This window comes from Branchiostoma lanceolatum, chromosome 8, assembly GCF_035083965.1.
Source record: "Branchiostoma lanceolatum isolate klBraLanc5 chromosome 8, klBraLanc5.hap2, whole genome shotgun sequence".
NCBI lineage: Eukaryota > Metazoa > Chordata > Leptocardii > Amphioxiformes > Branchiostomatidae > Branchiostoma > Branchiostoma lanceolatum.
The window spans coordinates 10,272,671-10,298,963 of NC_089729.1; the positions used below are offsets into that span (position 1 = coordinate 10,272,671).

Here is a 26,293-nt window from a genome sequence, read left to right on the forward strand (position 1 = left end):
ATAAGTTGCCATGGTACTCAGGCCAGGAATGTACGATCATAACACATGGCCTATCAATGTAAGGGGCAACAAACAAGCTTTCCAATGACATATAATGCAATATGCATTTGATTAAGAATTTACGTAGATATGATCGACCGAAATAAAGTGTTCAAACTTTTCGTGGTTAGCTTACGCTTTCTGTTTCGCTATTCCCGTAACTCCAACATCCATCACACTATTGAAATCAGCGATAGTCAGCAAAGTTTGCAGCTTATTTGATGGTTCCCTGGATGGAAAACACATCAGTCTCTCTGGACTCCCCAATATCTGTCCAATCTTAGCCCCTCTGCAATTGATGGGCTTCATCATCCCTGCAGATTCAAGTATCCTATAACTCAGCTAGATGCTTTTCTGATATCCTTGGCGAAGTGAGGAGGCTAGACCTCTTGAGACCCTCGTCGTCTTAAAGTTTAGGAACAAAGCGATGCATCACCGTCCCAGGGGAGAAGATATGGATGGGATTGTCGTATCAAATGGTTTGCGGACATTCCTGGAACAAATCCAATAAGAAAGCATGTCTAAGCTGGTGTCAAATTACGCCACGATCACCGCGTCTCAGTGCGTATCGGGGTCAAGGGCGCACTCTGCCTCGACCTGCTGTAATTGGAAACGCTGTAACTTTTCTTAATGTTTAATCCATGCTGAAGAGTTCTGATTGTGTTTAACCCTGGGGGGCCACTGAGTTCTACTGCGTAGAAAATTATATAACTAGTTCACAAGTTATACCTCCTCTGTATTCTTGCTGTACTTGCGAAATGTTTATAAGAAATTCGACGGTGGTATAAGTGATTGTATTCAACCCTGAAGGGTCATCAAGTTTTACTGGATAGAAAATTCGATAACTAGTTCACAAGTTATGCTTCCTCTGCATTCTTGCTGTGCTTGCGTAATGTTTATAGGAAATTCGGCTGTGGTAAAAGTGATTGTATTCAACCCTTCAAGTTCTACTGCATAGAAAATTAGATGAGTAGTTCACAAGTTATGCTTCTCCTTTGCCACAGGTACCCACGGCTTTATCGAGTTTGAGAGGATAGCGGGAGTGAAAGGATGGCTCATCAGGACCGTCCAGAGCTTCGATCCAACAGAAGATCCCCGCCGCATCCGGGTACGCAGGCAGCTGCAGGCAATCAAGGCCGCAGGTCAGCCATGGTTGTCCCTGATTGTCAGATCCCATCTTTATCTCGTGTGGATATCTATGGGCTATATAATCATGCGCCTCTCCCAATAGAAGCCGCGCTATTGCCGCTTGACCTGGAGGCCTCAGGTGTTTCGGCGGCCCTCTTTTGACCTGACTTGTACGCCTATCAAAGATCCGGCGACTCTAAGACCTGAAGGAGGACATCCATCACTGTGGGAGGATATTGAACCTTGCCTTTTGACATTTATTATGAGATGATGTGTTTTGTGCTCGCCTGTAGCAGTGATATATCATCAACATCCGTCCAGTGCCCACAGTCAGTTGGCAATAGACGGGTGCATGAGAGATGGGGTGTTGAGGGCAATATTCTTTTGAGTTTGGTTCTTATCTTTTTCCTTCAGATAACATTAGAAATGGTAATCAGTGTCAATTCTCCTATTCATTCTTATCTTTTTCCTTCAGAAAACATTAGCATTGGTAATAAGTGACAATTCGTTTTATTCATGAATCATAGAAAATCGTATCGAGTCCTTTCTGTGTAAATAATTGTTGGGAGACATTGAACTAGAATACCAATTGTCACCCTTAAAATCCCTCCATTCCACTAAACGGCGATCGCGCTGCGACCTCACCGCGACCTTAATGTGGTTTGCGTAATCTTTGTTCTATAATTGGAATATGACGTGAAATGTAAAAGTATGAATGAAAAGACAACAAAACATACAAAGCTTAAAACTATTCGTTTTTTATCTATGAAATTCGTTGAGCGCTCTGTCAGATCGCTCGGTCGCGGGGCGGTCGTAGCGAAGTCGCCGCCCTAGTGGGGGTGTTAGTGGAAATTGAAAAACAAATTGTTTCTTAAGATGATAAACAGTTGTTTTTTACGGTGTTAAAGAATGACACGTGTGCATTTCAAAGACCCAATTCTTTACAAAACTTAAAAGGAGTAACAACTTCTATATTGAGTTCACTTGTGTACTTCTGTTTTAGGAGCTCGTATCGTGTTGTTGAACTGCCTGGCCTCCTTTGGTCTGGAGGTGTTACGTCAAGCGGGTGACATGCGCCTGACAGGCGTCGGCTGGGCCTGGATCGTCACCGATGGTGTCACTGGCATGGTAGGTGGAGAACATTTGTTTCTATTGATCCACAAGAAAAAACACAGGATATTTAGAAGATGCACTCTAGCAAATAGCTGATATTGATTAACATCACCTCTGAAAAAATGAAAAATAAACCTGAAAAGGACAACGTAATCTACAATAACAAATAGTCACATAGAATTTGAGTTGAGCAGTCCAGAATTTAAAACAGGTTCATAGTTGCAAAAATTGTACATTCGAGGGTTTATGAGCAGAAAAGTGCAGTCAAATCTTACGTTTGGTTTTGGCAATGCACGTTTGGGTTCAAGTAAAAATATTTCTGTTGTTATCTTGGGCGAGAAAGATAAACCCCTAAGTAGCAAGTTGATAGGGCAACAATAACAATTAGAACAATTATTCAGGTAGACTGTTCAAATCGAGGATAGAGGACATCACTATCAAGAGTCAAGACTGATGTGGCATTGCCATCATGGGCAAACATATGGAACTTTGTAGGCCTTCTTGTTACGATTAAGTAGTTTTCCAAGTCTAAAAAGTGACATAAAAAAATTAAAAAAACTTTTGTCATCTCAATTGGTAGCGGCTTCACATTTGAGCTTCCTGATTCCAATTAGTTGGTAGCTGTGAGACTCCGGCTCGAATCCGGGAAGGGTATCCTTGTTGGAGCTTTCGGAAGAGACGTAAGATGGAGGTTCTGTGTTCGAGGAGGTGTGCCTCGAGCACGTTACAACAGCTCCATTACTCAGATGGGTACCCAATGGCTGTAACAATACAACATGGTAATTTACTATTATCAAGAAACCTCATGATGTGGAAAAGACCTGCCGTACGTCAACAGTAGCTGCTCTGACTCGCATCTTCGTATCTGGCACATATCAGTAACATGGATCATGACTCCAAATTGGATTTACTGCAGTGGGCTAAACCTCTGAGCCGAGTCTCTTACCCTTCAATAGATGATGTGGCGGATAGATGGATCCAATTACGCTTTTGGCCTAGCGCCCCTCCCTCTCCAGATACCCCTGTACATCCAGATGATAGATCTGGAAAGTTGACGATAGATCTGGAAAGTTGCCGACGAGTGTAAAACCCGTGCGCAGATGATTGATATTGATTCTGTAACTTTCCAATTTTCAGCGTAGTAAAGACACGAGCTCGAATCCCTACGCTACGGCTTTTGACATTTTTATCACCAATGAAGATTGTCCGCGTTCACCTGTTGTATGTTTCCAATATTCTACAGCCGAACAAAACATCCGATAATGATGACGGATCGCCAAGAGGAGCCTGTCACATGGCTCACAATTGGACTTGGTCGATACGTCAAGTAAAATCCTACATGGTCGATTCGTAGCATTCTGGCCATCCATGGCTAACTTTAGACTATAGCAGTGACGTCGTGTTTATCACTTTACCTGCAGTCCTTGTAATGACCGTAGGCTCTGCCAAATGATTAGCTATATCGTACTTGCAGTTACTCCGATCCATACATGGACTTTCTGGCAGTTGTACAATGTACCACTGTAACAGGGGGCATATACATAAACAAATAATTTATTTTTTGTGATGCTTGAAAATATATCTTTTGAAGGAGACGCCAAAATGTTAAGGCGGCAGGGAGTTAATGAAAACGGCAAGCGTAGTGTCCTAATGTGTAAATAATAACCCAAGTTCATGGCCGTTATGGGATTTTCATAAGTCAAGTGCAAAGAGGTGCAGCGTGTCGTCTTATTACACCATTTGTCATCCGCCAGGGGACATGCCTCATGTCCCTTCTTCCGAGTACACTTCCATTTTAAGGCATTTACGTTAACTGTTGCTCCGTACAGCCCAGATAATCATTGCTTCGTGGTGAGGTCATGTAATCTCTGGCAATAAATCATGGACGCAGGCGTAGAGTTGGTGATTTCTTTCAATGTCTTGTCTTCAGCATGGTTTCTCAAGTTTTGGCTTCAAGTTAACCCACCGTACAGCTGTAAGATATTTTTGTTAAAAAAGTTTTTCAAAAACATATGTTGAAATTGATTATCTGCATTCATACACTCAACTTTCACAATGAATAAGACACGCATTGGGCTTGATAAGAAACTTTAATGTGTGAAATGAGAATCTACAAAGTGGGAGGGCTGTTAATTTAAAATAGTCTTCTGTATTATACTAAAACCGTAGCCATGAAAAGCTTCTAAATGATTTCCACTTTCAGACGAGCTTCAGGAAAAACGAGACTGTTCCGCGCCACCTGCTGGGTCTGCTGGGAGTGAAGCCGGTGGAAGACAAGGGGGAACTGTTCGGCGACTTCATGAAGCTGTGGTCGACTGCGGACAGCAACAGATATCCGGGAGCGGGCGTGTGGGACATAGAGGTACTTCGATACTTTATTAAGTCCATTAACATAAAAGATTTTTAAGCAGTTGATCTTCCTGGACATAAAGCATACAAACGTAAGACATACAAACTACACAAAAGTTATTACAGCTAAAATTTACATTCTACATCTAATCAAACCTGATATTTATATACATGAAAAGCTCTTGCCGAGTACTTAGACTTTCTAGCAGATTGAAAACTACAAGGCACACGGTTCCATAGCATATAGAAATGGACCTGTATATGAACGTCTTTTTCTTGGCATTAGTTTTTGGTATCAATGGTCTGGACGTGTTTGATTGAAACAAAAAAAAACTTATCTTGAGTTTGGCAATTGTTGCTGCTCACTCGTGATTTATATATTCATTAAATACTCTTCATTACTGAACAGCTTGAAGATTATCTGCTTGGGAAGCTATATGAGAACGTAAATCACATTGGTGTCTTCCCTACGTTTTAACTCTGCCAATAAAAGTTGCTGTGGATTAACGGTGCAATATTGTGATAATACTCATGAATTAAATGTCGCCTACAGCAGCAGATAAGGTTGGAGCTCGCAGTCTGCTGTTTGACCCTTTTTTCATGTTCATAAATCATTTGTCTATATCTGCTTGATATAGAGGATACAATGCCATTGTATGCTACTTTTTGGTTTTCAGACAATCAACTTATCTAAACAAGGTAGGGATTCTCTACTCGAGTATCGAAGAACTTTAGCTACCGTTGCAGAAAGACTTTTGCCGCATAACCATTAGCTCTCTGAAGTAGCCATTTGGCACCCGATTCCCCATTGGTGATAGAGTTAGGGAGCAGGGAGAAAATTCATAACAAAATATCGCAGAAAAGGTAGTGTTTTTGTCATTAGCTTTCTTTTCCAGGCGTATCCTGCGAAATTTGTGGACGCCGTCCTCCTGTTCGCCTTCGCTTACCGAGACCTCCTGCGGGCCGGGCAGAGCGTGACCGGGGCGTCGGTGCAGTGTGACCGCTTCCCTTCAGAGAGATGGGAGCACGGCGACACCATGCTGCAGTACCTGCGAAAGGTACAGGTGGCAACCTCGCTCCCTTAACATTTATCCGACAGGTTACATAAATCCGCCACTTTGAAACACTGACTGGTTTTACACACGCGTTTTCTCAAGTCGAATTGGAACGGCTGAGTCGACACCTAGTCGACTCGAAAACGCGTGTGCAAAACGGGCAACAGTGTCTGTTGTTCAGCACCTCCAGGTATACACATACTCAGATATGCAGGTATGCATTATACTGGTGGAAGCTGCTTTGGAGATATCTTTAGACGCAATCTGTTTTATAGTGGCGTATGTATGTGACCTGGCGAAATTATGTTAATAGGCATTGTCTCATGACTTTATTGTATCCACAACGTTCATATCCAAATGCTGTAACATGTACGTTTTGATGAACGAATCTTTAGGGAGTTGTTGGTGGTAGAGGTATATTTTATGTACAGGTTTTGAGTCTTTCCTTCACATCGTAATTTTCAAAAGTTTCAGACATGTTTTTACCAACAACGAAATGTTCCTTTGGCATTTAGAGTTCTTTGCCGTCGTCAGAAGCAGTTTCTATGCGAGCAAATTGAGACGTGAGAGATTTGGAAATCGATAAAATTACATTTAGTAATTGAAAAAGATAGATCTTAGATAACGTAAATGAAATATATCGATAAAACTGAACGGTGTGCCATCAGTAAATGACATCTGCCAACGCAATTTCATCCCGACGTCGCAAAACGTTATCTGCACTTTGAGAAGACTCCCACGTTCCTGGTACTCTTGAGGAGTTTTTCTGGCACTGTACTGTGTCAGGTGGTGCATATTCAATTTTTGTCCTTTTATTATGAATCCTTACGATTTGCCCCTTTGGTCACCAATCCAATATCAAATATCAAATTTGCGCCCAGATTTCATAAATGCGGCCTCAAAAAGGAGACTTCATCTCGCTTCAGAAGACGCCTTCCAGGTCCATATTCTTGAGCCAATTTAGAATCTTTATATTGGTTTGCGAAAGGTCGGATAATGTTACTGCCTGTCAAGACTGACTATTTGCTTTTCATATGTGAGCTTCTGATGTATATCAATACTTTATCATATGATTTTGATTGTTTCTGTCGTTAATTTTGTCTGCTTATGTATGTATACCTTAACTACAACGCTACCATTCTCGTATTTCGTTTAATAGATTTCAAGACTTTTATTTGTCTTTAAATGTGTAAGGTTCCCGTTTAAATAGATACTATATGACTTGTTTTTTCCAATCGTTAATTTTGTTGCTTACGTAGGTATACTTATAACCACAACGCTAGCACACTCATATTCTTGAATTCTGGGGAGGCCCAGGAAAAACTACATTGGTTTCTGGCCTCCCCTACATGTTTATTTTTACTGCTATTATGATTCAATATCATTACTTGCGCGAATAAATAAACAATAAACAAACACGTGACTGCCTGTCCACAGGTATCGGAGGAGGGCATCACCAGCAAGATTCTGTTCACCAAAGACGGGACGCCGACTCAAGTCGAGTTTGATATTGTCAATCTCTGGGAAAATGGATGGCAGCGAGTAAGTACCATGTGTTGGTTATAAAGTGGAGTAATGGTTAGAGTGTTACACCTCAAGCACCTGATAGAAATAACCACATTTATCGAAAAGAGTAGGGGTCCTTTCCAGTGCGAGTGGTTCAAAACCTTACAGGCATATGGCCATACCCGGGGCAATTGTCATATTGAGGTCTCCAGAACGCCGAAAAGCTGCCATTACAGACCCTTGGCTGCGAGGAGAGAGTAGTCGGTCCACCCTATGACAATTCTCTGCAACAGAGGGGTACATTATGGACGGCTAGTGGTCTGCTTGCGTCACCAGTAATGGATATCTGAATAAAGTAGCGAATTTTCCTCTGAAGTCACCCCCTCTCCAACAACTTGAAGAATTGATGACAAGACTTCTCTGTAAAAGTGACTGTGAGTTTCTTTCCGTTGATGATGGTTTGAAGGGTCTTGCAGGTCTCACCACTTGTGCCATATCTCCTATCACTATCGACGCATGCGTGTCGATTCTAGCTAGCCTGTCAGAGTTGATCTATCGTTAACGCGCCAGACGTGACAATATGACGTACCGATTTTTCTCATACGGGCCGCCTTAAGCTGCGAAAGTTTTCGATTTACAGTCAAACTTTGCGATGAAGTATTTGCACTTTGTTTTATATCGTCTAAAAGCTGTAGGGGATTTCCTCTCACGACAGACTCGTGGGCGCCATGACTACCCGTGTTAGTGAAGGCAATATTTCACTTCAGATTCATGGGTCTCCATACATCCAATGGAATTAGCTTAACACCGATTTAAGTCTGGCCTATCTGTTAACTTAGTTTCCTCAGGAAAATCAAGTACAAAGGCCGGCCAATAATCTGTTGGAAATGTTCCAGATGAGCCAATAACGACCTGGGTGAAACATCACACTCTCACGCACGTAGTGCCTTTGATAGCTGATTACATATCATCCAGACAGTTCGGCCTCGAGAATATCATATCCCTCTTAACTTTTTTGCAAAAATCTCTCTTCGATGACAATGTAAGGTACCACCGATGACCTAAAACCAAAATTAGTTGTCAAGCTGGCGGCAAAGTTACTACCAACCTCTCTGATATGTGCTTGGTGATCTCCGAGTCCATTTAGTCCAAACACTTCAAAGGAATCTCGACAAACACAGGTCCTTAGATCTAGGACGAACAGTGCCACCTTGATCCTAAAGACAGGAGTAAAAGTTTTCCTTTGGGACTTAGTGGAGACAAAGAGTCGGCAGATAAAACGTTCAAGGGGACGTCCCGAGGAGTAGGTTTTGGGCATGTCATTTTTCTTTGCAGGCTGACCTTCTTATAGCTCTTATGATGTCCCTGTTCGATTCCACAGAGAATCTCCCCCACCAACACTGTTCTATACTGAAGCTGGATGCTTTATGTTTACACTGTAGTAGATATTGGAATGTCATCAAAGTTTCAGGATATCTGGTGTCTGGTGTTCCATGGCCAGTTCAGGAAGACATCTTTGTTGACAGAACAGGCGTGACTCTTTAAGAGTTAGATTGTAGCGTTAATAATATAAGCTCTGTGGCGTCATCTATTGTGTGTTGTTTCATGGTTTGAGAGTTTCTGAATAATCTTTGTTTTAACTCAGGGGAAAATGCAAATAACAAGAAGTGTAAAGCTTGGCGAATTAGTCAACGTCAGGTCGTCTTTAAGATGGAATCGCTCAATTCCGCTTTCATTTCACGGCCGAATAATTGCCAATCTTCCTTGAATTTCACGCCCGTGGCACTTTACCTTTAAGGCATTTGGCTCGGACTTCCCAACGGCGTTAACAATGTCCGGTGGGACATGCCGAATATAAAGACATTGATGTAATCTTGGACTTATTTCAGGAAACACTGCTGTAGACCATCTGGCTTTCCCATAAACCAAAGCACTGGTTTGACGCGGGCGTCTAAAAGAAGTGTGGGTATGATTGGGAGTGTTAGATGGCGATCCTTCCGGACCGGAGTAATGGCGTTGAGGTCATTATTGGGGTTCTTGGGTCAACCCTCAAAGCCTCACGTAGGGTCCCCGGGTCAACGTCGTTTCCAAGTAAATGGATTCATCACGACCCAAGGCAATCGTATGCTCTGTAGACGCTATTAATCATAACTTTGTCGACCACGACGTTGTGTTTTTTATGCTCACTATTATGAGACGCAGTCATGCAAAGGCATGCAAAGCATACGAATGACATACATTGTTGTTAGTACAAATGCAAATAGTGAATTTGATGCCTTCGTTAAAACGGAATTATTTCGTTTTCGGTCTGTGTGTTTGTTTGTCTTGGTTTGTGTCCGATGTGTTATTTGAATATCTTAGAGTGACAAGATGTGAGGACGAAGATGATGTAATCGGAGACTGGCAGGATGGGAAGGTTGGCTTGGCCCGGCTCCAAAGTTGGTCCCGCATGCTGGCAGGAAAAATGCCTGCATGTAGACAGAATCAGCGAGAAATTCACAATGACCAATGAAACAAAATTCACAAAAACTCGAATAGTTCACGTAACTCTAATATTTCAATTTTACGGAGGTTTGAGTTCATAAGATGTCCGATTTTTGTCGCCCCTTTTCTCAATCTTATTCATAGAGCTTCTTCATTCCAGCTAGGCTATGACCAATGTCGTATCTCTTGCCGTTGTCAGGTGGGGACGTGGAACGATACGGACGGACTGACCATAGACAACAGTGTGACCAGCTTCATGGGAGGCGGACAGGTGGAGTTGATGGACGACTTCGTCAGTGACCTGCGGAACAGGACCCTCCGTATCGTTACACACCGGGACATCCCCTTCGTCATGAAGAACCTCAACGACTCCGAAGGGAATCCGCTCCACGGCAATGATCAGTACTCAGGTTCGTGACAAAAGACAAGTGAACATGTGTCTCTCTCGAGTGTGATTGTATTATGTGTATGTTTGTGTGCATTATGTGTGTGAGGCTGTATATACATGACTTTGTTTGTGTTTGTGTGTGTGTGTGTGTGTGTGTGTATGTGTGTGTGTGTGTGTGTGTGTGTGTGTGTGTGTGTGTGTGTGTGTGTGTGTGTGTGTGTGTGTATGTGTTTGTGTTTCCACGATCCTCAACTTACACAATTAATCATTGCCATACATACCTGGTTCTGCTTTTTGCCTGCGGCGCGCGCTGGAACGACCACAAAGCAGCGTGCGTAAATTAAGGTGGCGATGTTTGCTCGTCACTTCCTCTGACGCTGTTCCTAGTGTCGTTTAGGACTGTGTATAGACCTTCTGAAGTGGCTCTCGGAACAGCTCGGTTTCCGGTACCGACTCTTCCACGTGGCTGATGACAAGTTCGGCAACAAGGACCGGAATACAGGCCGATGGAACGGCGTCATAGGAGACTTGGTGTACAAGGTAAGACCCTCTTATGCACTGTGGCGTCGAATAGCCGAGTGGGTAGGTTAGCAGAAACGAGGTCGAGAGATCATTTCTGGCTAGATGTTGTGTCCTTAGGAAAGGCACTTTACATGACTTTCCGAACTCCGCCTCAGTATGTGTAAAATGGGTACCTGACATCGTTTGGGAGGTAAAAGGCGCTGGAAGGGGAGGGTTGGGCTCATTGCCTCCACGGCCTCAAAAATGCTATATAGGGCCCATGATAGGGCCTTTACCCCTTAGGCACCTTTACATAGGATTTCAGTGAGAACGGCAGTAATGGCTCTTTATCATAATGATAATCCCTTATAACGACGTGGTCTGGATTTTTTGTTCTTCTTTGGTTTAAGCCTTTGAAAGCAGGTCAAATCTGAGGTTACGCGTTCATGGTAAGATTGTGCTAGTTAGAATGATTTTGGAAAGTACATCTGGGTTATGCGAATGTGTGGTTTTGAAGTTCAGACTGAGATACTATTAGTTTTGTTGCAATATTATTCATACTTCGTTTGAAAAATTACAACGGTACCTAAGCCTGTTAGTTAGTTTCTGTTGGGATTTGGAAAGCTCTTTAACACAGGTGGTTTAAACAACATGCGTTTGCATAATCTCAGTATCAGGTGCAATATACAGTCAATGTTTCGTATTTACATTTGTCCAATGTCCACAAGTCCTCAATTCAAGCAAAGCAGCAACTTACGGAAAGCTGTGAATACGTCAGATATCAAACGGAAAATGACTGGGCTCCCAAAACTTCCCACGTCCCAGTGATCCCTTAGTGCAGAATTATGAACTGGAACGTCTTTGACTTGGATGAATGTTATATATCCTTGCTTAGAGCCGAAGCCCTGCAGGCAAAACTATAGGCTGGACGATCCCAAGGGAAATTAACGGGGTGGACAATAAGGCAGCATTGAACATATGTCAGTATATGATAGCAGCTTTGACTCATTTCAGCGTCCGTATCCACTCCCAAGTAGCATTATCAGTAAAGAACAGTAATGAATCATGATTTCACTTATGAGCAGCCTTCAAAACGCTGCAGATATGCTACATCAGTGGAAGTATGCACTGTGAAAAATGTAATTGTCTTAAGCATGGTGCTTATTCAAAGTTATGTATACTTTCCTAGGCGGATATCCCCTACCATTTTCCACCTAGGTAAAGTAGTTGAACACTCCTGTGCAGTATGAAACGGAAGCTTATTGGCATCTCTCCAACACTCACTACCATCAACACCAGCGCGAGACAAGATCGGAGCAATTTGCTGCTTGCCCGAATATCATAGAAATGGACTCATTTCCCATAAATGTATATGGTTATTGTTTGATTCGACTGATGTACATCTCTACTTTATATGTTCGATCTTTTTATTCCATATGTATTATCTGGCACTCATGCATGGAATTTCCTTGCAGTTGCGTAGAGATGGAAAACTAGATTTTCATTTCCAGAAGTATCCTCTAATGCCGCCCACGATCTACGGCATTTGCACATCTTCACACCGGGGCTGATGGATGTTTAACACATGTTGCTTCAGTCAATTTCTCTAGCATCTTCCCGGTCAGAGGTTGGTCTATTGATGCCACGGGAAATGCCGCAGTAACTGAACCACTTCAGTCCTCGGTCGGTCTGGATATTGGATTCTGTAATAGCTGAACATTTTCAGGCCGGAGTAAAATCCTCAGAAATTGCATCTGCATCAGTCTGTATATTGCAGTGTTCAGAGGAGACAAGGTCGATGAAGGTGCTGTCGTGAGGTTATGCAGGACAAAAAAACCCCATGTGCTACTTTGATGCAAAGTGTCTATGAAGATACCGCCGTATGTTTACAAACCTGATAGTTTGCTGGTGTCTTGGTGAGAAGGATTAAAAACATCAGGGAATCACGGTCTATATCTGCCTTGGCCCCCTGCGATCGTCAGGTTCCAGACAACAATACTATGTCCTGTACATGTTGACGCCGTGAAATATCTAATCTCATTTGTGTTTGAAACTTTATGTAATCGCTGTGCAATCCCCATATTTTCGTATTGAATAAGACAACATAAAGCAATTTATAGTGTCGACCAATTTACACTATCATATTATGTTGTATTGCAAGGTATACCAATCGTATTTGGTGTAAAAGTCTTGTCACGGAATGTCATCTGATTTGTAGACTGAACCACACATGTGTGTATCCCCCACAGAAAGCGGACATGGCGGTGACGGACCTGACCATCACGGCTGAGCGGGAGGAGGATGTGGACTTCACCCTGCCGTACATCGAGGCCGGCTCCACCTTCATCATGCGGAAGAAGGCGCGGGCGGAGTACAACATCATGAACTTCTCCCGCCCGTTCCAGCCGGAGCTGTGGGCCCTGGTGTTCATCACAACACTGGCAGTGGCCATCATCCAGTCTGTCATCAACAAACTCAGCCCGTACAGGTAACCAACAGATGTTGTTCAGGGTGATAATGACGATTCGCATGGTGGGAATGATAATGTTTCGGTCACAATTGCACCGGTGCCCATAGGGAGTGTAGCCCTGGCCAGGCCCCGAAGCCACAAATTTGTCCCGGTGGACTGTCGGATACCGAGGGGGTACCTCTCGGTGTCCTCACGATTTGAGGGCAGCCATGGATAGTCAAGTGGCATTTCCACTGTCATTTTGCTCATCACCATTACATTCAAGGCTCCATATAGGATGTTATTTACTCTAACCGTTGCCATTCAAATCCTTTGTGACCATCCCTTGTCTTTGCAAACTCATGAAGTGCAATGTAAAGCACTTTGCAATATATCAGCTGTGGCATAAAACGTGACCTAAAAACAATCTCCATTACCAGTGGATTTTAGGATGCTTAACTGCAGTCATTCATGGCCTTGGTGCACATTTGTTGTGTTCACAACTTTCAAAGTGCAATATAAAACACTTCGTAATGTTTTACTGTTTCCAGTGGGATCCCGATGGAAGAGGATAGCAGCGGTCCTGGGGAGTCGGACGAGGACTCTCCCTACACGTTTGGGGAGTCTCTGTGGCATTCCTTCGCAGCTCTGATCCAGCAGGGACCGGAGTTCTTCCCACGAGCTCCCTCAGGTGAGAGTTAGCTTGTTTGTTCCGCATAGAAGGTAAACCTCCTATAGGCATAACACCGTGACCAGTTTTGTACAGTCAAGCTGCGTAAAGTTGTAAGTTTGATCCACTCACGGTGGAAGAACCCCTATTCTTGTAGATGAGTATGGTATGAACGTGCTCAAGGCCTGGCTCTCCCAGCTTTCCGTCCTATTCCTGAAGGACAACCCTATCCAAAGCTAGGTTCTCATTTTCAGCTGAGTCGAGTGAGGAAATAAGTACAACATTGGGTTCTGCTAGGGATACCACACCAGAACCTCCAGGTTCCAAGTCAACCACCCTAACCACAATATCACCTTGCCACCTCTGGCGCCTTGCCACCACTGTGGTAGCTGTTCCCCTACAATTCCATTGTTTGAAAGTATTTTTGCAAAGTTTGTATCTTATCAGTAGCTTTATTCTTTATATGGCTCTCCATGATTTGATGCTCTGACGAAATGATGAATGAAGATCGCAGGATGGATCAGAGATATTTTTGCTGAAGTAGTGCTATAAGAAGGTGGATTTGGACTTTACGCCAGACGCGCATCAGATAAGAACGGCAATCTGTTTTGGTGAAATTCAAGTGAGAGAATTAATTTCCTTCCAGAACATTAAGGCACAAGTTCTTCAAGATGAGATGATAGGCTGTGGATTCATGGCAACCATAGCTCAGAGCTGCAGAATATGATCCAAATTACCGTGATTATTGTCGACTACTTTCGCGTTGAAGGAAATAAAAGAGCAGACGTCTAGCGCTCCTTTAATTTCCGTTTCGTTCCGTACATCTCTTCTCTTGGCAGGGAACCAGGTATTACTAAGGTAAATTTTCGGATCTGCCTCGCCTCTTAAGTGAAATGCTCTGAATGGTAGCCTGGGTGCCATCCGATTACTACCGAGGTTTCTGGCTGCTGCCATAAAATGTTTTTTTTTTTTTTTGAGGACCGCGAGTGCAGGACTGCCAGGAGCCTCGGTAGTAATTGCAGGGCACCCAGGCCAATATATTAGTAGCGGTTTGAATTCTTTGATATTGTTGCCTCCACCAGGCCGTATCACGTCCATATTCTGGGGCATGGGCATCCTGATCGTGATCGCCACCTACACCGCCAACCTGGCTGCCTTCCTCACCATCAGCCGCCTGGAGACCACCATCGAGTCTGTGGAGGATCTGGCCGCACAGGTAGCGTCACGATATCGCCTACTCACAAGCAAGCCTAAGCCTAGGAACAGCAGAGGAGATATCTGTATAGTCTGGAATTCTGACTCCATTATATGGATGCCATCCGCGAACATCAATTTTCATCCGTTTAGAAAGAAGCTGCAAAATGAGCAAATGTTTGCCGTAAATTGCAGAAAAAAGGTCAGACAAATTAAGTCTTCCTAGATCAAATATATGTGAAAGAACAAAGAAAAAAAGGAATGTGGGAGGTGATGTGAAAATTAACATAGAGTGGAAATATTATTCTATTTCTCATGATCTTTCATCATCATCCATATATTATCGCATTTATCTATATACATGTATGTACGTATGTGTGTATGTATGTATGTATATTCTGAAATCTATGGTATTTTTTCTTTTCTTGCTGATCTTCATATCAATCTTACGGTGCAACCGTTTTTCACCGGTACAGTAAAATGACTTTTATTGCTGCACCGATGTTGGAGGCCCCGGAAAAATGAAGTGTTCTCTCATTTGGAATTCAGTGTCTGAAATCAAGAAAGTTTTCCATCCTTGACTGCTGTGGGTGTATAGGAGGCATGAATGTAATCCCAATGAACGGTAATCCAGGATTAAACATAATCCCGCTGTCAGGATTAGCGAACGCTAAACTGTAAATCATGTGAGCTTATCGAAGACAGAAGGAACTGTTGATTGATGGCCCAGACTTTGCTAAAGACTGACGAGGTATGCTTCGGTCCCATTTCCAAAAGCGGGGCCCGGCCGGGCAGCTTGTGGGAACGACAAATATGATATTAGAAAAAGACACAAAACGTAAATTATCTTTATATGCATTTTTTATTTATTTTTCGTTTTCGCAAACAGCCCGGCCGGGCCCTGGATTGAAAATGGGACCGAAGCATAAGTCGGGTCCTTGCACAGACATCGCCGCGTCACTACAGCACAGCCATCATCCTTGCCCAAACATCATAGATACGAAACGAATATCTATGTACATGTATAGATCCCCTTTGATTAGTCGAATGAAGTGTAACTGTTCGACTTTGCAGATTATGGCAGTAAATAATGGTTGCTGCATCGTATATCCAGGAAATGGGTATTGTAATACTCGGTAACAAGATCCCGCGGGATCCTTTTACCAGTAATTGAAGGATGTTGACTTCTCAGACAATTAGGAAACCTAACTTATTTCAGCTGATGTGATCTCCGAGGAGGCCCCCTACCGATCGGTGCGTTTTTATAGTACATGATTTAAGAAATGTTCTGATGTCCGATGCACTGAAGCAGCCAGCATGGTGCTTCGGAATGCCAAGTCAGAGGCATCAATATACGGTACTACCAAGGCCACCAATTCCCACGATGCATAAAACGTAGCCTGAACACGTCAACATATCACCATATCTGCCAGATCGTTATCAGAAGGTCGTCGAGCTTACGATATGTGCATGGTTTGCTTCCGTACACCCTATAGAATCATCGAGAAACGACGCGTCCCAACATGTCAAAGCCCTATGTCGTATCTCATGCCCATTCTTGATTAATTACTCTTTCAGCGTAAAAAAAAAGAAAACAACGACCTGATATTTCATTTCTTGGAGCAAATGGTCTGCCTAAGCTGAGTGCAAACCACATTTCTGAACTGCACAAGTCAAAGTAGTCAGCAAATTCACAAACTATCTTTATTCAACATCAGGAACCCTCAATCCTTCGTGTGGCAACGCGGTCCAAAAGGGCACTGAAAAAGGCACACACGGGTTTTGGAAGTTGGAGTTATAATTTTTTAATTCATGATCTTCACCTTCACATTGCAGAGACTTGATGGATCACGTTGATCAAAATGATTGAATTTCTGGGAGCCTGATGTCAATAACGGTGGCAATACTTTATGACTGAAATGGATTTTTGCGAGTGGGTTCCATCGGCTTGCCAAATGCTATAAGTCTCCCGACTGAGTGAGGATCCAAACACAACTGCGTCGTATGAATACACTAAAAATGATATGAATTGTTGAATATATGCGTACATATTACTTTCAATCATCATGGACAAAAAGTACTAATTAACCATTTGTTCCCAAGCTATTTTTGCGTTTATGTTACCTTTACTCAATACTCCATGTTGAATTGTGGCTGAATCTTGATGGTGTGCGTGTGTTAGTGTGTGTGTGTTACTGTGTTAGTGCGTGTGTGTGTGTTTGTGTGCGTGTGTGTGTGTGTTTGTGTCTATATGCGTTTCAACACTGCAGTTTCTGTATGTTCTGTCAGAGGAAGCAGTGTAGTTTCTGTACAATCCTCTATACATCTCTGATTGCCATGCTGTAATAAGCTCTGATTAAATGTAATTTCCATCACCATTTCTCCTCACCAAGAACGAGATCGTGTACGGTGTCCAGCGGGACTCGGCCACGCAAAGCTTCTTCGACGAGTCGAACATCGAGCCGTTCAAGACGATGGCGGCGGTCATGCGAGCACGTGACTCCTACGTGGGTAGCATGGACGAAGGCATCAGGAAGGCGAAGACAGAGAACTATGCGTACATCAGCGATAACGTTCTACTGGACTATCAGGTAAAGACTTACAGCACCTTCCATTAGCTACTAGTACATGTATATAGGTCTGGAGGCTGCGACCGCGATGTGACAGCTGAGCGACCAAACATTCAACGATTAGCGCTCAACGGATTTTATAGACAAAGACCGAATCTTTTTAAGTTCTGTTTTGTTGTCTTTTACATCAAATTTTACATCATTGATCATATTCCAATCATAAAAGCAAGAGACACACAAATATAGTTTTGTTCGCTCACAGGTCACCAAGGGATGGCCGTTAATTATAAGTGGAAGGAATGCCTTAGCACAATCATTTTGAGGGAGGACACCCTCTCGGGCCTAGTTACACAAGGCTTTTCTGTAGACAGCTCTGAGGTTAATGGGGTGTGGGCTGTGTGCCCGCTACATATAATGTAGGTTGAGATTTGATATAACTTAACCTATTGGGTCGGTTAGTCCTAGAGCTTGTCTCGAGCATGATGTTTCTGACTTATGGAGGAGAGATGCTGTTTTAGTCATGAACATTCGTGCAGGCCGTAAATTTGAAGTGGCCTTCGTATCTTCTTACGTGGGGACACGTGAGTGAAACCACCAGCAACAATAACGATATGTGTTATCCGTCAAATCAACATTGTCATTGACGCCCTGTCTGTAAAAGAATCTTTGCGCGAAAAAACAACTCCTTGAGATGTCGATTATCAAACTTTCGTCGTTCCTTGTCTGTTTAAGGCCAACCGAGACTGTACCTTGCGAACCGTTGGCCGCCTGTTTAAGAAGAGTGGGTTTGGCATCGCCTTGCCGAAGTATTCGCCTTACACCGAAGTCTTCTCCAAGAAGATCCTTCAAGCCAGGGAGTCAGGCTTCCTCGACGTCCTCATCAAAAAGTGGTAAGATCCGCACCGAACACATGAAATGTAGCTTCTTTTACAAATCATCTTGTTTATCCGCTTATCACTCGAGTACCCAATTCCAAAGGAAACGGTGCAAATATGAGTTTTTACCATCACAGATTACACTATGAAAGTGGTAACTTCAAACATGACACGAGCTGGCAATAGAAACATTACAAGCAGGCTGAAGAATGCTGATTCTCTCGGATTGCCAGCTCTTATCATATGTGAATCTTTGAAGCTCAATAAACTGTATCAAGCAATCAAAGAAAATAGCAATCAACCGAATACGGAGTACGTTGTACATAGCAAATAAAGCAGTCTTGATTTGGGCGTTCATTTTCGACGCCCGAGAAAGTACACACAATACAGTTGACAGAGCCGCAGTCGGTGACGCTAGTATTTGCAACATTTCCTTCACCATTCTCTAGGAAGTTAGGGACCAGTAGTACACGCCAGCGGGAAGTTCCTGCCATGCGGATGCCGTGGCTCCCTCCGCTAGGATACAGGCAAGATAACGGTGGATCGTCTGTCTGTCTGGTCCCGTTCTGGAGTGGTCCTCGTCTTTCCTTCTGTGTGTTTATACGGCTAGTGTTCTCCCGTGTTGACTAACTGCAAGTCTAGATCTTGTGTACTAACGGTGACCTGTCTGTCTACAGTTAGGCTGTAGTTGCAGAGGCTTCAGTGTTGGTGATTGTGATGTCTGCAGTCCTTGGCTAGCTGACGTATGGTGCAAAGGACCAGTTTGAAAACAAAACGACCTGCACTTGCAACCAATTTGATATCCAAGAAAGTTTCTATCAAATCAGTGAACAGAACCGTTTAACGCCGTGATATAATCCCTAATTCAAAAACAGCCACAGAGTTCTACGTTACCTATATAATACTAACATGGTGCAGGTCTGGCAATAGTTCATTTGACGTTTATTTCTTCGGCACTGAATGGTTATCAAAGTGATGTGTCCAGTTCAGTCTGGATTCTCGATTGTAAATCTTGTTTCCTTTTGGCCCACATAAAGCCATCTTAGCTGAAAAACTGTACGAAAAAGTTTAGCTCTCCGTTTTCCAAGCCTGCTCCTTTGTCCAATGCCTCTCTTCCCGACACTTCCAGGATCGAGACCTCAGAGTGCGTGAAAGACAAAGACAAGGACTTCAACTCGTCCATCATAGGCGTGGACCAAATGCTGGGGGTGTTCGTGCTCATCTACGGCGGGATGGGCGTGGCGTTTGTGGCGCTGCTGGTGGAGTGGGTCGTGGCCTGCGCCAGGGACGTCAGCAGATCAGACCCCAAGGTGGGGACGATGCGTTTGTAACAAAACATGTAGAAAATGTTGGACTTAAACTTTTGAATTTGAAGATCCAGTGCCATTCGAGCTGAACTCAAGTTGAGTAAGTAAATAAGTAAATCTGCTCTAATTCAGTCCCGATTGATTATGTTGATGTTAAACATGGATCAACAAGACAGATTTTTTTGAAAAATAGATTAATTGCAATTGAGTTGAAACTTCTGTATATTTGCACTAATTGTAGTGCACATCCGAGTAACTTCAACGCAAAATATGCAACAAGGCATCTGGCCAGTGCCCTGGTGGGGGTGGTGGGAGGGGGGGTATCAGCTTGATGTACACCTCCTACATGAAGTAGTTTCTTGGTGAGCAAAGCTTCATGTTTAGCAATTTTGAGCCTCGCTATTTCTTTGTTAACTTCCAGAAACCCCAGACGATCTGCGAGGCGGTGAGCAGGAGAGTGAGCGTCCTGTGGAACCGGTCCAAGTGTCGATCTAGCTGCGGCCACCCTCGCGGAAAGGGACATCCCCTTCAGCAGATCGACGAGGACCTGAGAACCACCGACATCGCTCTCCAGGCCGCCAGCTACCAGTACGATAATGGGCCCAGATCCATTAAGCCTACGCTAGTGTGACGCGCGCACATCACATGTAGCACTAAAGTATTCCTGATGGATCTTATCCCCCATTATGTTTCATCTTCGCTACGTTTTAATAGATTGCCGGTGCTTCTGGCTTTTATAAAAGGCGATGAGAAAATCTATTATTGGGCGCTGTAAAGCTGGCATGTTTGTGATGAATGGTTGGATGTTAAATATGCGGCTGTCGGTAAAGCTGAAAGTTCCTACATACGCGCGTGTTATCGTGTTACTAGACTTAAAGTTCTTCTGGCGCAAAGATAATTTTTGAAAATAGGACTACCTTCAGGCAACTCAAAACCAATTTAAGTAGCAGTGGTTAGAGGTTTACCGGTTTTATCACTTCCATTTCTGTCCCTCGGGAAATAAATTTCAACTTATCTTCGCCTCCGAAAGATGTTTGCTTCCTCAGCCTAGGGCGGGCAATATTAGCGGTATGAAAATTGATCAAATAAAACATTTAGAGATCTATTTTTCTAGCTGTGAGCAACAGGTATGTACATGGAAGGTATAGTGTTACCGGTGGGGGACGTATCATTTGGGTCACCATATGAATTGAAGCAACATGAAAGACGGCTAGGTCTACAACAATTAATTCTTATTTCTAACACCTCGAGCTCTATGTTGCAGTGACACGAATAGCCAAGGTATACATATATTCAAAGACACAATTGTTATCTCGCTTTGAGCAGAAATACAACCCGCAAAGACTTCAAATTATTCATGCTGCGATGAAAAGATTTTGCGAATAGCCGGCAGCTGGAATGTTTATCTTCTTTTCTCCGGCACATTATACGCGCATGCTGGCAATCGCACTGAAGGGTAGGACTAGAAACAGACACATCGTGTTACGTTACTTGTAACTCATACACAATCACACTCACACAGACGCCATCAAAAGAGTATTGCCATATCTATGTGTGTTGAAGACATCTACAACAATAACAAGGCACACGCTGAAAAATTTCAACCTACATTGGCAACTAGCTGAATCTGCTATGTCGTAAAGGTTCTAGGAAACCCTTAAAGAAGAGCAGCTGTATCATCAAGCTTGCTTACTTGTAGAAGTTACACAAATACTACGCTTAAAAGATATACTCAGTTGTAAATAAAATGTTAGAAGTCACTCCTAAGATATGCTTGGAAGAACCCATGTTGTATTTGCTGCAAAAGTTGTTCAGAACGATGTAGATATACTTATGTACATGTTGGTGGACATTGTAACAGCTTCAGGTTTCTATAGACTTAACTGCATACCGAGACAGAGCCATTGACAGGATATTAGAGAGCTCCGGCAAAATAATCAAGTGTTTCTCTGGAAATTGTGAGAACTTCATACGTCCTGTGGCTGTCCATAGTTGTAAAGTATAGATGTACAGATATATTAGGGGTGAGTGGCATCTGATGTACATTGTGTAATCGCAACAAAACCTTCATTAGAATCGTTTGTACCAGAAACTCGAAACTGTAAATCCTACAGAGCAGCTCCTCGTAGTAGTAACTAGTTAACAGCGATGTACAGATTTCTTGCCATTATCCATGACTCTGATTAAATGTTATTTTATTGTCTTCATCAACAGCAGTAAGAAAAAGCGAGACTCTCTGCTCTCTGCAGCAGCTCGGATGTGTTCCTTGTGTCCATCATCTTGTGAAGCATAGCTGTTACGTAACGTAATAAAGGCTAAAATACCATCTTTATTTTCGATGTCATCATTGAACTTCATATGCACAAGTCCGCCAAGCAGATTATCACTCCATGTCTTAGGGGGTAGAGTGTTGGCGCTAAGTTTATTGCTAGCTAAGTTTAGTAAGTTTACGTTGTTCTTTGTATGTTTCACTGTTAGCTTGAGTTACTAACCTCAGCACGGTACCACATCGTCCTTCCTTATCGTTGTCTTAAGCAACTAAAACACAGTCGGAAGCAGGTATTAAACTGTAATTTCTATGGCAGTTTAAATCTGCTTCAGGGTGATTTCTATCAATACAGCAGAACATTCAAGCTAACATGTTGCAAACTGTTTTTTGTTCCTATTCCTGCACATATACATTTTACGAAATAAAGGCTGTGTGAGATGCATGTTGCAAACTGGACATACTGGATATCCTTCAGTAGCCTCTACCAGGCTGCACAGGTCGCTTGAAAAATCGTAGAAATTGGACAAATAGAGGGATAACATGCCAGAGAAGTCAGAAGCTATAGAAGCTACAGTTTGCGACCTCTAGCCCGTGGATGGGATATTGGACCTTCTATCCGTACTACTCAATCTATTTGGCCAATTTCTACGATTTTTCCAGCCATCCGCGGGGCCTGGTAGAGGCTAACCCTTTAGGTCCTCATTCTCAATTGTTCAGTCACTTCAACGTGCTGACCTCACAGGACTTGACCTGCTGTCCCGTCCCAGGACTATCCGTGCAGTCTCCGTCATAGTGCGTCGATGGGGTGGAACACTTCCGGGTCCGGCGTGTCTGTCCGTCCGTGCACTCTGACCAGGCGGACCAGCCGTCCCAGCGGCCATAAGCTGTGTGTCAGGAGGAAGTACTTAACGTTCATACATTATCTCAAACACTAGAACCTCTCACAACTAGAGCCCCTATCTCACTGGACTGCGGCACGTTGACGGCGTCGCTGTGTCCTAAACTGGATTTGTGTTACCCTGGACTTTATCATAAGAATATCATGCAAAACGTACAAGTATGGCTAAAAAGACAACAAAACACACAAATCGTAAAAGAGATTCGTATCTTTTTTATCGAAGAAATTCGCTGGGCGACCTGTCAAATTGCTCGGTCGCAGCGAGGTCGCCAACGTGCCGCGGGTCCAGTGAGATATCGGCTTGAATTTGTAACGGTTGACTTTCTTGGACAACGTTTCTCCAGATCTTAAGCCGATTCCGTCATTTTCATTATTGTTTTGAAGCCCACTGTAGAGTAAGTTTACACAAAACCTCATTGCTTTAAATTTGGTCAGTATCATTTTTGCAAAGGTCACAATCAACGTTTGGAATTAAATACCATGTCAGGCAACTTCTGTTGTAGGAACACAATTAGTTAAAATGTTAAACATCAGCAATACCGTAAAGAGGGGTCATGCAGTCATGATGAAAGGTAAAGGTGGAGTTACAGCATTAACTAAAGAAATCGTTCAATATTAGATGAAAAATTGAAGAACTCACGAACACATCGCACAAAGGCCAGGTTACTTGCGTCACACAGCTCGTCAGCCAATGAGGAGTCCTCCTCGTGTTCGCACATGCCCAGTAGCGGTTCCTCTCCGGTGCACTTGTACTCGCCCTTCGCAACCTTTGACCCCGGTGGAGGGTGGTAGTGATCTGCCGACATCCTTAGGTCTGAAGTAAAAGGACAAGGGCAAGTAAAAGAAATGAGATAAGAAAAGCCCATTTGCAAGCAAATACGAAATGTTTACCTTCACATAGTATAGCCTTACAAACTAATGTTCTTATTCAAACATATTCATATACATGGTGACCAGCACCTTCAGCTCTGTCCTGCCACTTGCTGCATAATGTAATTGAATACCACAGGGTATTACCAGTAACTATGGTGACAGTCGTCCGGTCCAGGTCATTGACCTTATTTGTTTGGAGATGAAGAGAATTATCAGGTTGTTCAGGGTTTGGGCGTTGAGAATATTGTTTTCAGTTGGACTTCGGCGTCATCAAACTGTTACGACACAAAGCAGAAGAGCGCTCTCCTAGCTTGTTTCGCGCAGTTGAGAAGTAGAGTTACTGTAACAAACGCTACTAACGGTTTCCTGCAGTTCATCGCGGATACGACACGAGGAAGGGATACGACCGAGTAGAAAATAAAATTACGACCTTTTTCTGACGTTTTTACGTCTTAAGCACAGTGTCTTATGTCTTATTGAAGTCAGGACGTAAAGATCGTGTATGGTATCAATGTCTAATCTTGCAATCTTACGTGAATTGCTTTACAAAATATCACCAACAGGAAAAGTCATTGTAAACAGGACGACCTAAGGGCAATCGTTGAAATGATCTGTCTCCCCGTAATATTCTGATAAACGCCATATTTCCTGCAACTACTACTGTCTGCCATATTTTGGTACTGTTTGATTTCCGTTCGATGCAATGAATACCATATTTAGTACTGCTTCTTCCCCTGAAACTACTACTGTCTGCCATCATAGTTGGTACTATTCAATTCCCGTACCTTGTATTGAATACCATATTTGCAAGTGTCTATCTCCTGTAACTACTTCTGTTTTCCATATTTGGTACTACTTGATTCTCGTACATCGCAATGAATACCATATTTGGAACTGATTATCTCCTTTAACTACTACTGACTGCCATATTTGGACCTGATTATCTCCTTTAACTACTACTGTCATGTTTGGATTATACTGCAACTAATGAAGATCTTTCAAACAAACATACACAAACAAACAAACAAACGGTACCCACCGTGCATCATGATCTGGTATATCTCCTTCCCGTCCAGTTTCCTGTCCCAGAACCGGAGCTCGTCCATAACGGCGTGGCCGGAAACACCTCGTACAGTTTCCTTGTTGTTGGGGGCTCCGATAGCAAAAGCGGTATATCTGTCATACTACATGTACAGAAGAAAAGAAGAATGAATGAATACATAATTGACACACTAAAAGCCAAGAGACTTAAATGAGACGAGAAATACAATCAAACATACAGGTAAATCTTAGATCCATGCCATAATCAAAAGAGAGTTGAAACTTATCATTAAAAGCTATCTAGAGTGAATAAGATGAAATATAGTACTATCATGTCCAGGAATTCGATTTATGTTATAAATGGATCAAGATTTCTATCAGTTTAAGAGTTTTGACATGTACGGAATAGGATTCTAGGAGGTACTTCCCTTTGAAAATACACCCTGCTGCAGAAACAGCAAGGAAACCTGCTGATCCGTATTGTACATGTATTTGCCACTATGCACTACAAGGTGAACAATAACAACAATGTGGACAAATACGTCATCATACGTCATCCAGCTCTGTTGGCGCCTCGAACTTCAGCTCCGGGTCGGCGACCCTGGTGCTGTTGATGTAGATGTTGACGTCACACGGCTTCTTCCAGGACAGGAGAAGGTGGATCCAGACGCCGACCGGGATGGCGAAGTGCGTCTGGATGGGAGGGAGTAAAAAGATAGCAACGGAGAATGGCGCTGGCTGGACACTGCCTCTGACACACCGAGCTGACATCCGTCCAACTTGCCCTCTTAGACCCAACAGCGGGAGGGGGGGGGGGGGGGAGGGCAGACAACGCACAACCTACATCGGCAACTTGAAAAGGGATGCTGAGCCCAGTGACATCACTACAGCATGATGGAGAACAGGGCTGAGTTGAGAAGAAGAACCCATTGTTCCCCGTGTTGACATCGCTAGATGTCCCCGTTCGAGGCTCAAGGTTCAAAAAGAGTGCATGGACGTACCGACAGATAAGTATATAATACCAGCTCAGAAAAGGACAAGAAATAGTCATGCCTTTAAGTACCAGAGTTATCAACCAAGGATTGATGTGTTCTAAATTTTCCGAGAACCATAGTAGCCTATGGAACTCGTTGTTATCACTAAATAGTTTTAAAGAACAGTTGCAGTCAGATGTGCAAAGAGTTGGCATGACAAGCCGTTCAGTGTAATATAACCAGCTGCTGTCGCGCCGCGTGCCTGCGAAGCTGGTGTGTTACACCGAATGGCGGATTGTACCGGCTATATAGATACAGATATAGATACAGACCTGAGTTTAGTTGAAGTCATCATAAAACTCCCCTCCAATGTGACTTTTTCTTGCCTTTCCAGACCCCCAAAAGACTGACATGTTTTCAGTTCCCATTTTTCTTATCCATTCCCACTCCTACAGCTACACTGACCAAACACCTCATCAGATGCTATTCAAAATCACTAACATATTGATGCTTCAAGCACGCCATCTACCGATTTGTATGCCTACAACAAAATACTACCACAAGTACAACAACACTTCATTCCTGTTCGCCAAGGAACGCATGCCTTCTG

At 43.2% G+C, this 26,293-nt stretch overlaps 2 protein-coding genes across 3 annotated transcripts in view; one reads left to right on the plus strand and one right to left on the minus strand.

The window, feature by feature from the left end:
* The window catches only part of LOC136440093 (glutamate receptor ionotropic, kainate 3-like), a 35,745-nt gene extending 13,791 nt beyond the window's left edge, over positions 1 to 21,954 (plus strand). Inside the window, exons 5-19 of one of the 2 annotated variants that reach the window (XM_066435894.1) lie at positions 1,044 to 1,181; positions 2,171 to 2,295; positions 4,484 to 4,642; positions 5,526 to 5,687; positions 7,122 to 7,226; positions 9,874 to 10,084; positions 10,460 to 10,602; positions 12,813 to 13,051; positions 13,564 to 13,703; positions 14,765 to 14,898; positions 17,270 to 17,467; positions 18,179 to 18,336; positions 18,771 to 18,848; positions 19,451 to 19,631; positions 20,050 to 21,954. In XM_066435894.1, the coding sequence (XP_066291991.1) occupies positions 1,044 to 1,181; positions 2,171 to 2,295; positions 4,484 to 4,642; positions 5,526 to 5,687; positions 7,122 to 7,226; positions 9,874 to 10,084; positions 10,460 to 10,602; positions 12,813 to 13,051; positions 13,564 to 13,703; positions 14,765 to 14,898; positions 17,270 to 17,467; positions 18,179 to 18,336; positions 18,771 to 18,848; positions 19,451 to 19,631; positions 20,050 to 20,259 (2,381 nt within the window). In that variant the 3' untranslated portion in view covers positions 20,260 to 21,954. The remainder of the gene's footprint in view (positions 1 to 1,043; positions 1,182 to 2,170; positions 2,296 to 4,483; positions 4,643 to 5,525; positions 5,688 to 7,121; positions 7,227 to 9,873; positions 10,085 to 10,459; positions 10,603 to 12,812; positions 13,052 to 13,563; positions 13,704 to 14,764; positions 14,899 to 17,269; positions 17,468 to 18,178; positions 18,337 to 18,770; positions 18,849 to 19,450; positions 19,632 to 20,049) is intronic. The other variant, XM_066435895.1, reaches the window with a different exon arrangement.
* LOC136440625 (uncharacterized) overlaps positions 21,163 to 26,293 on the minus strand; it is a 23,400-nt gene continuing 18,269 nt past the window's right edge. The window contains exons 23-26 of the mRNA XM_066436700.1: positions 25,262 to 25,402; positions 24,708 to 24,852; positions 23,436 to 23,609; positions 21,163 to 22,781 (exon numbers count right to left, since the gene is read on the minus strand). Of these exons, the coding sequence (XP_066292797.1) occupies positions 22,615 to 22,781; positions 23,436 to 23,609; positions 24,708 to 24,852; positions 25,262 to 25,402 (627 nt within the window). The 3' untranslated portion in view covers positions 21,163 to 22,614. The remainder of the gene's footprint in view (positions 22,782 to 23,435; positions 23,610 to 24,707; positions 24,853 to 25,261; positions 25,403 to 26,293) is intronic.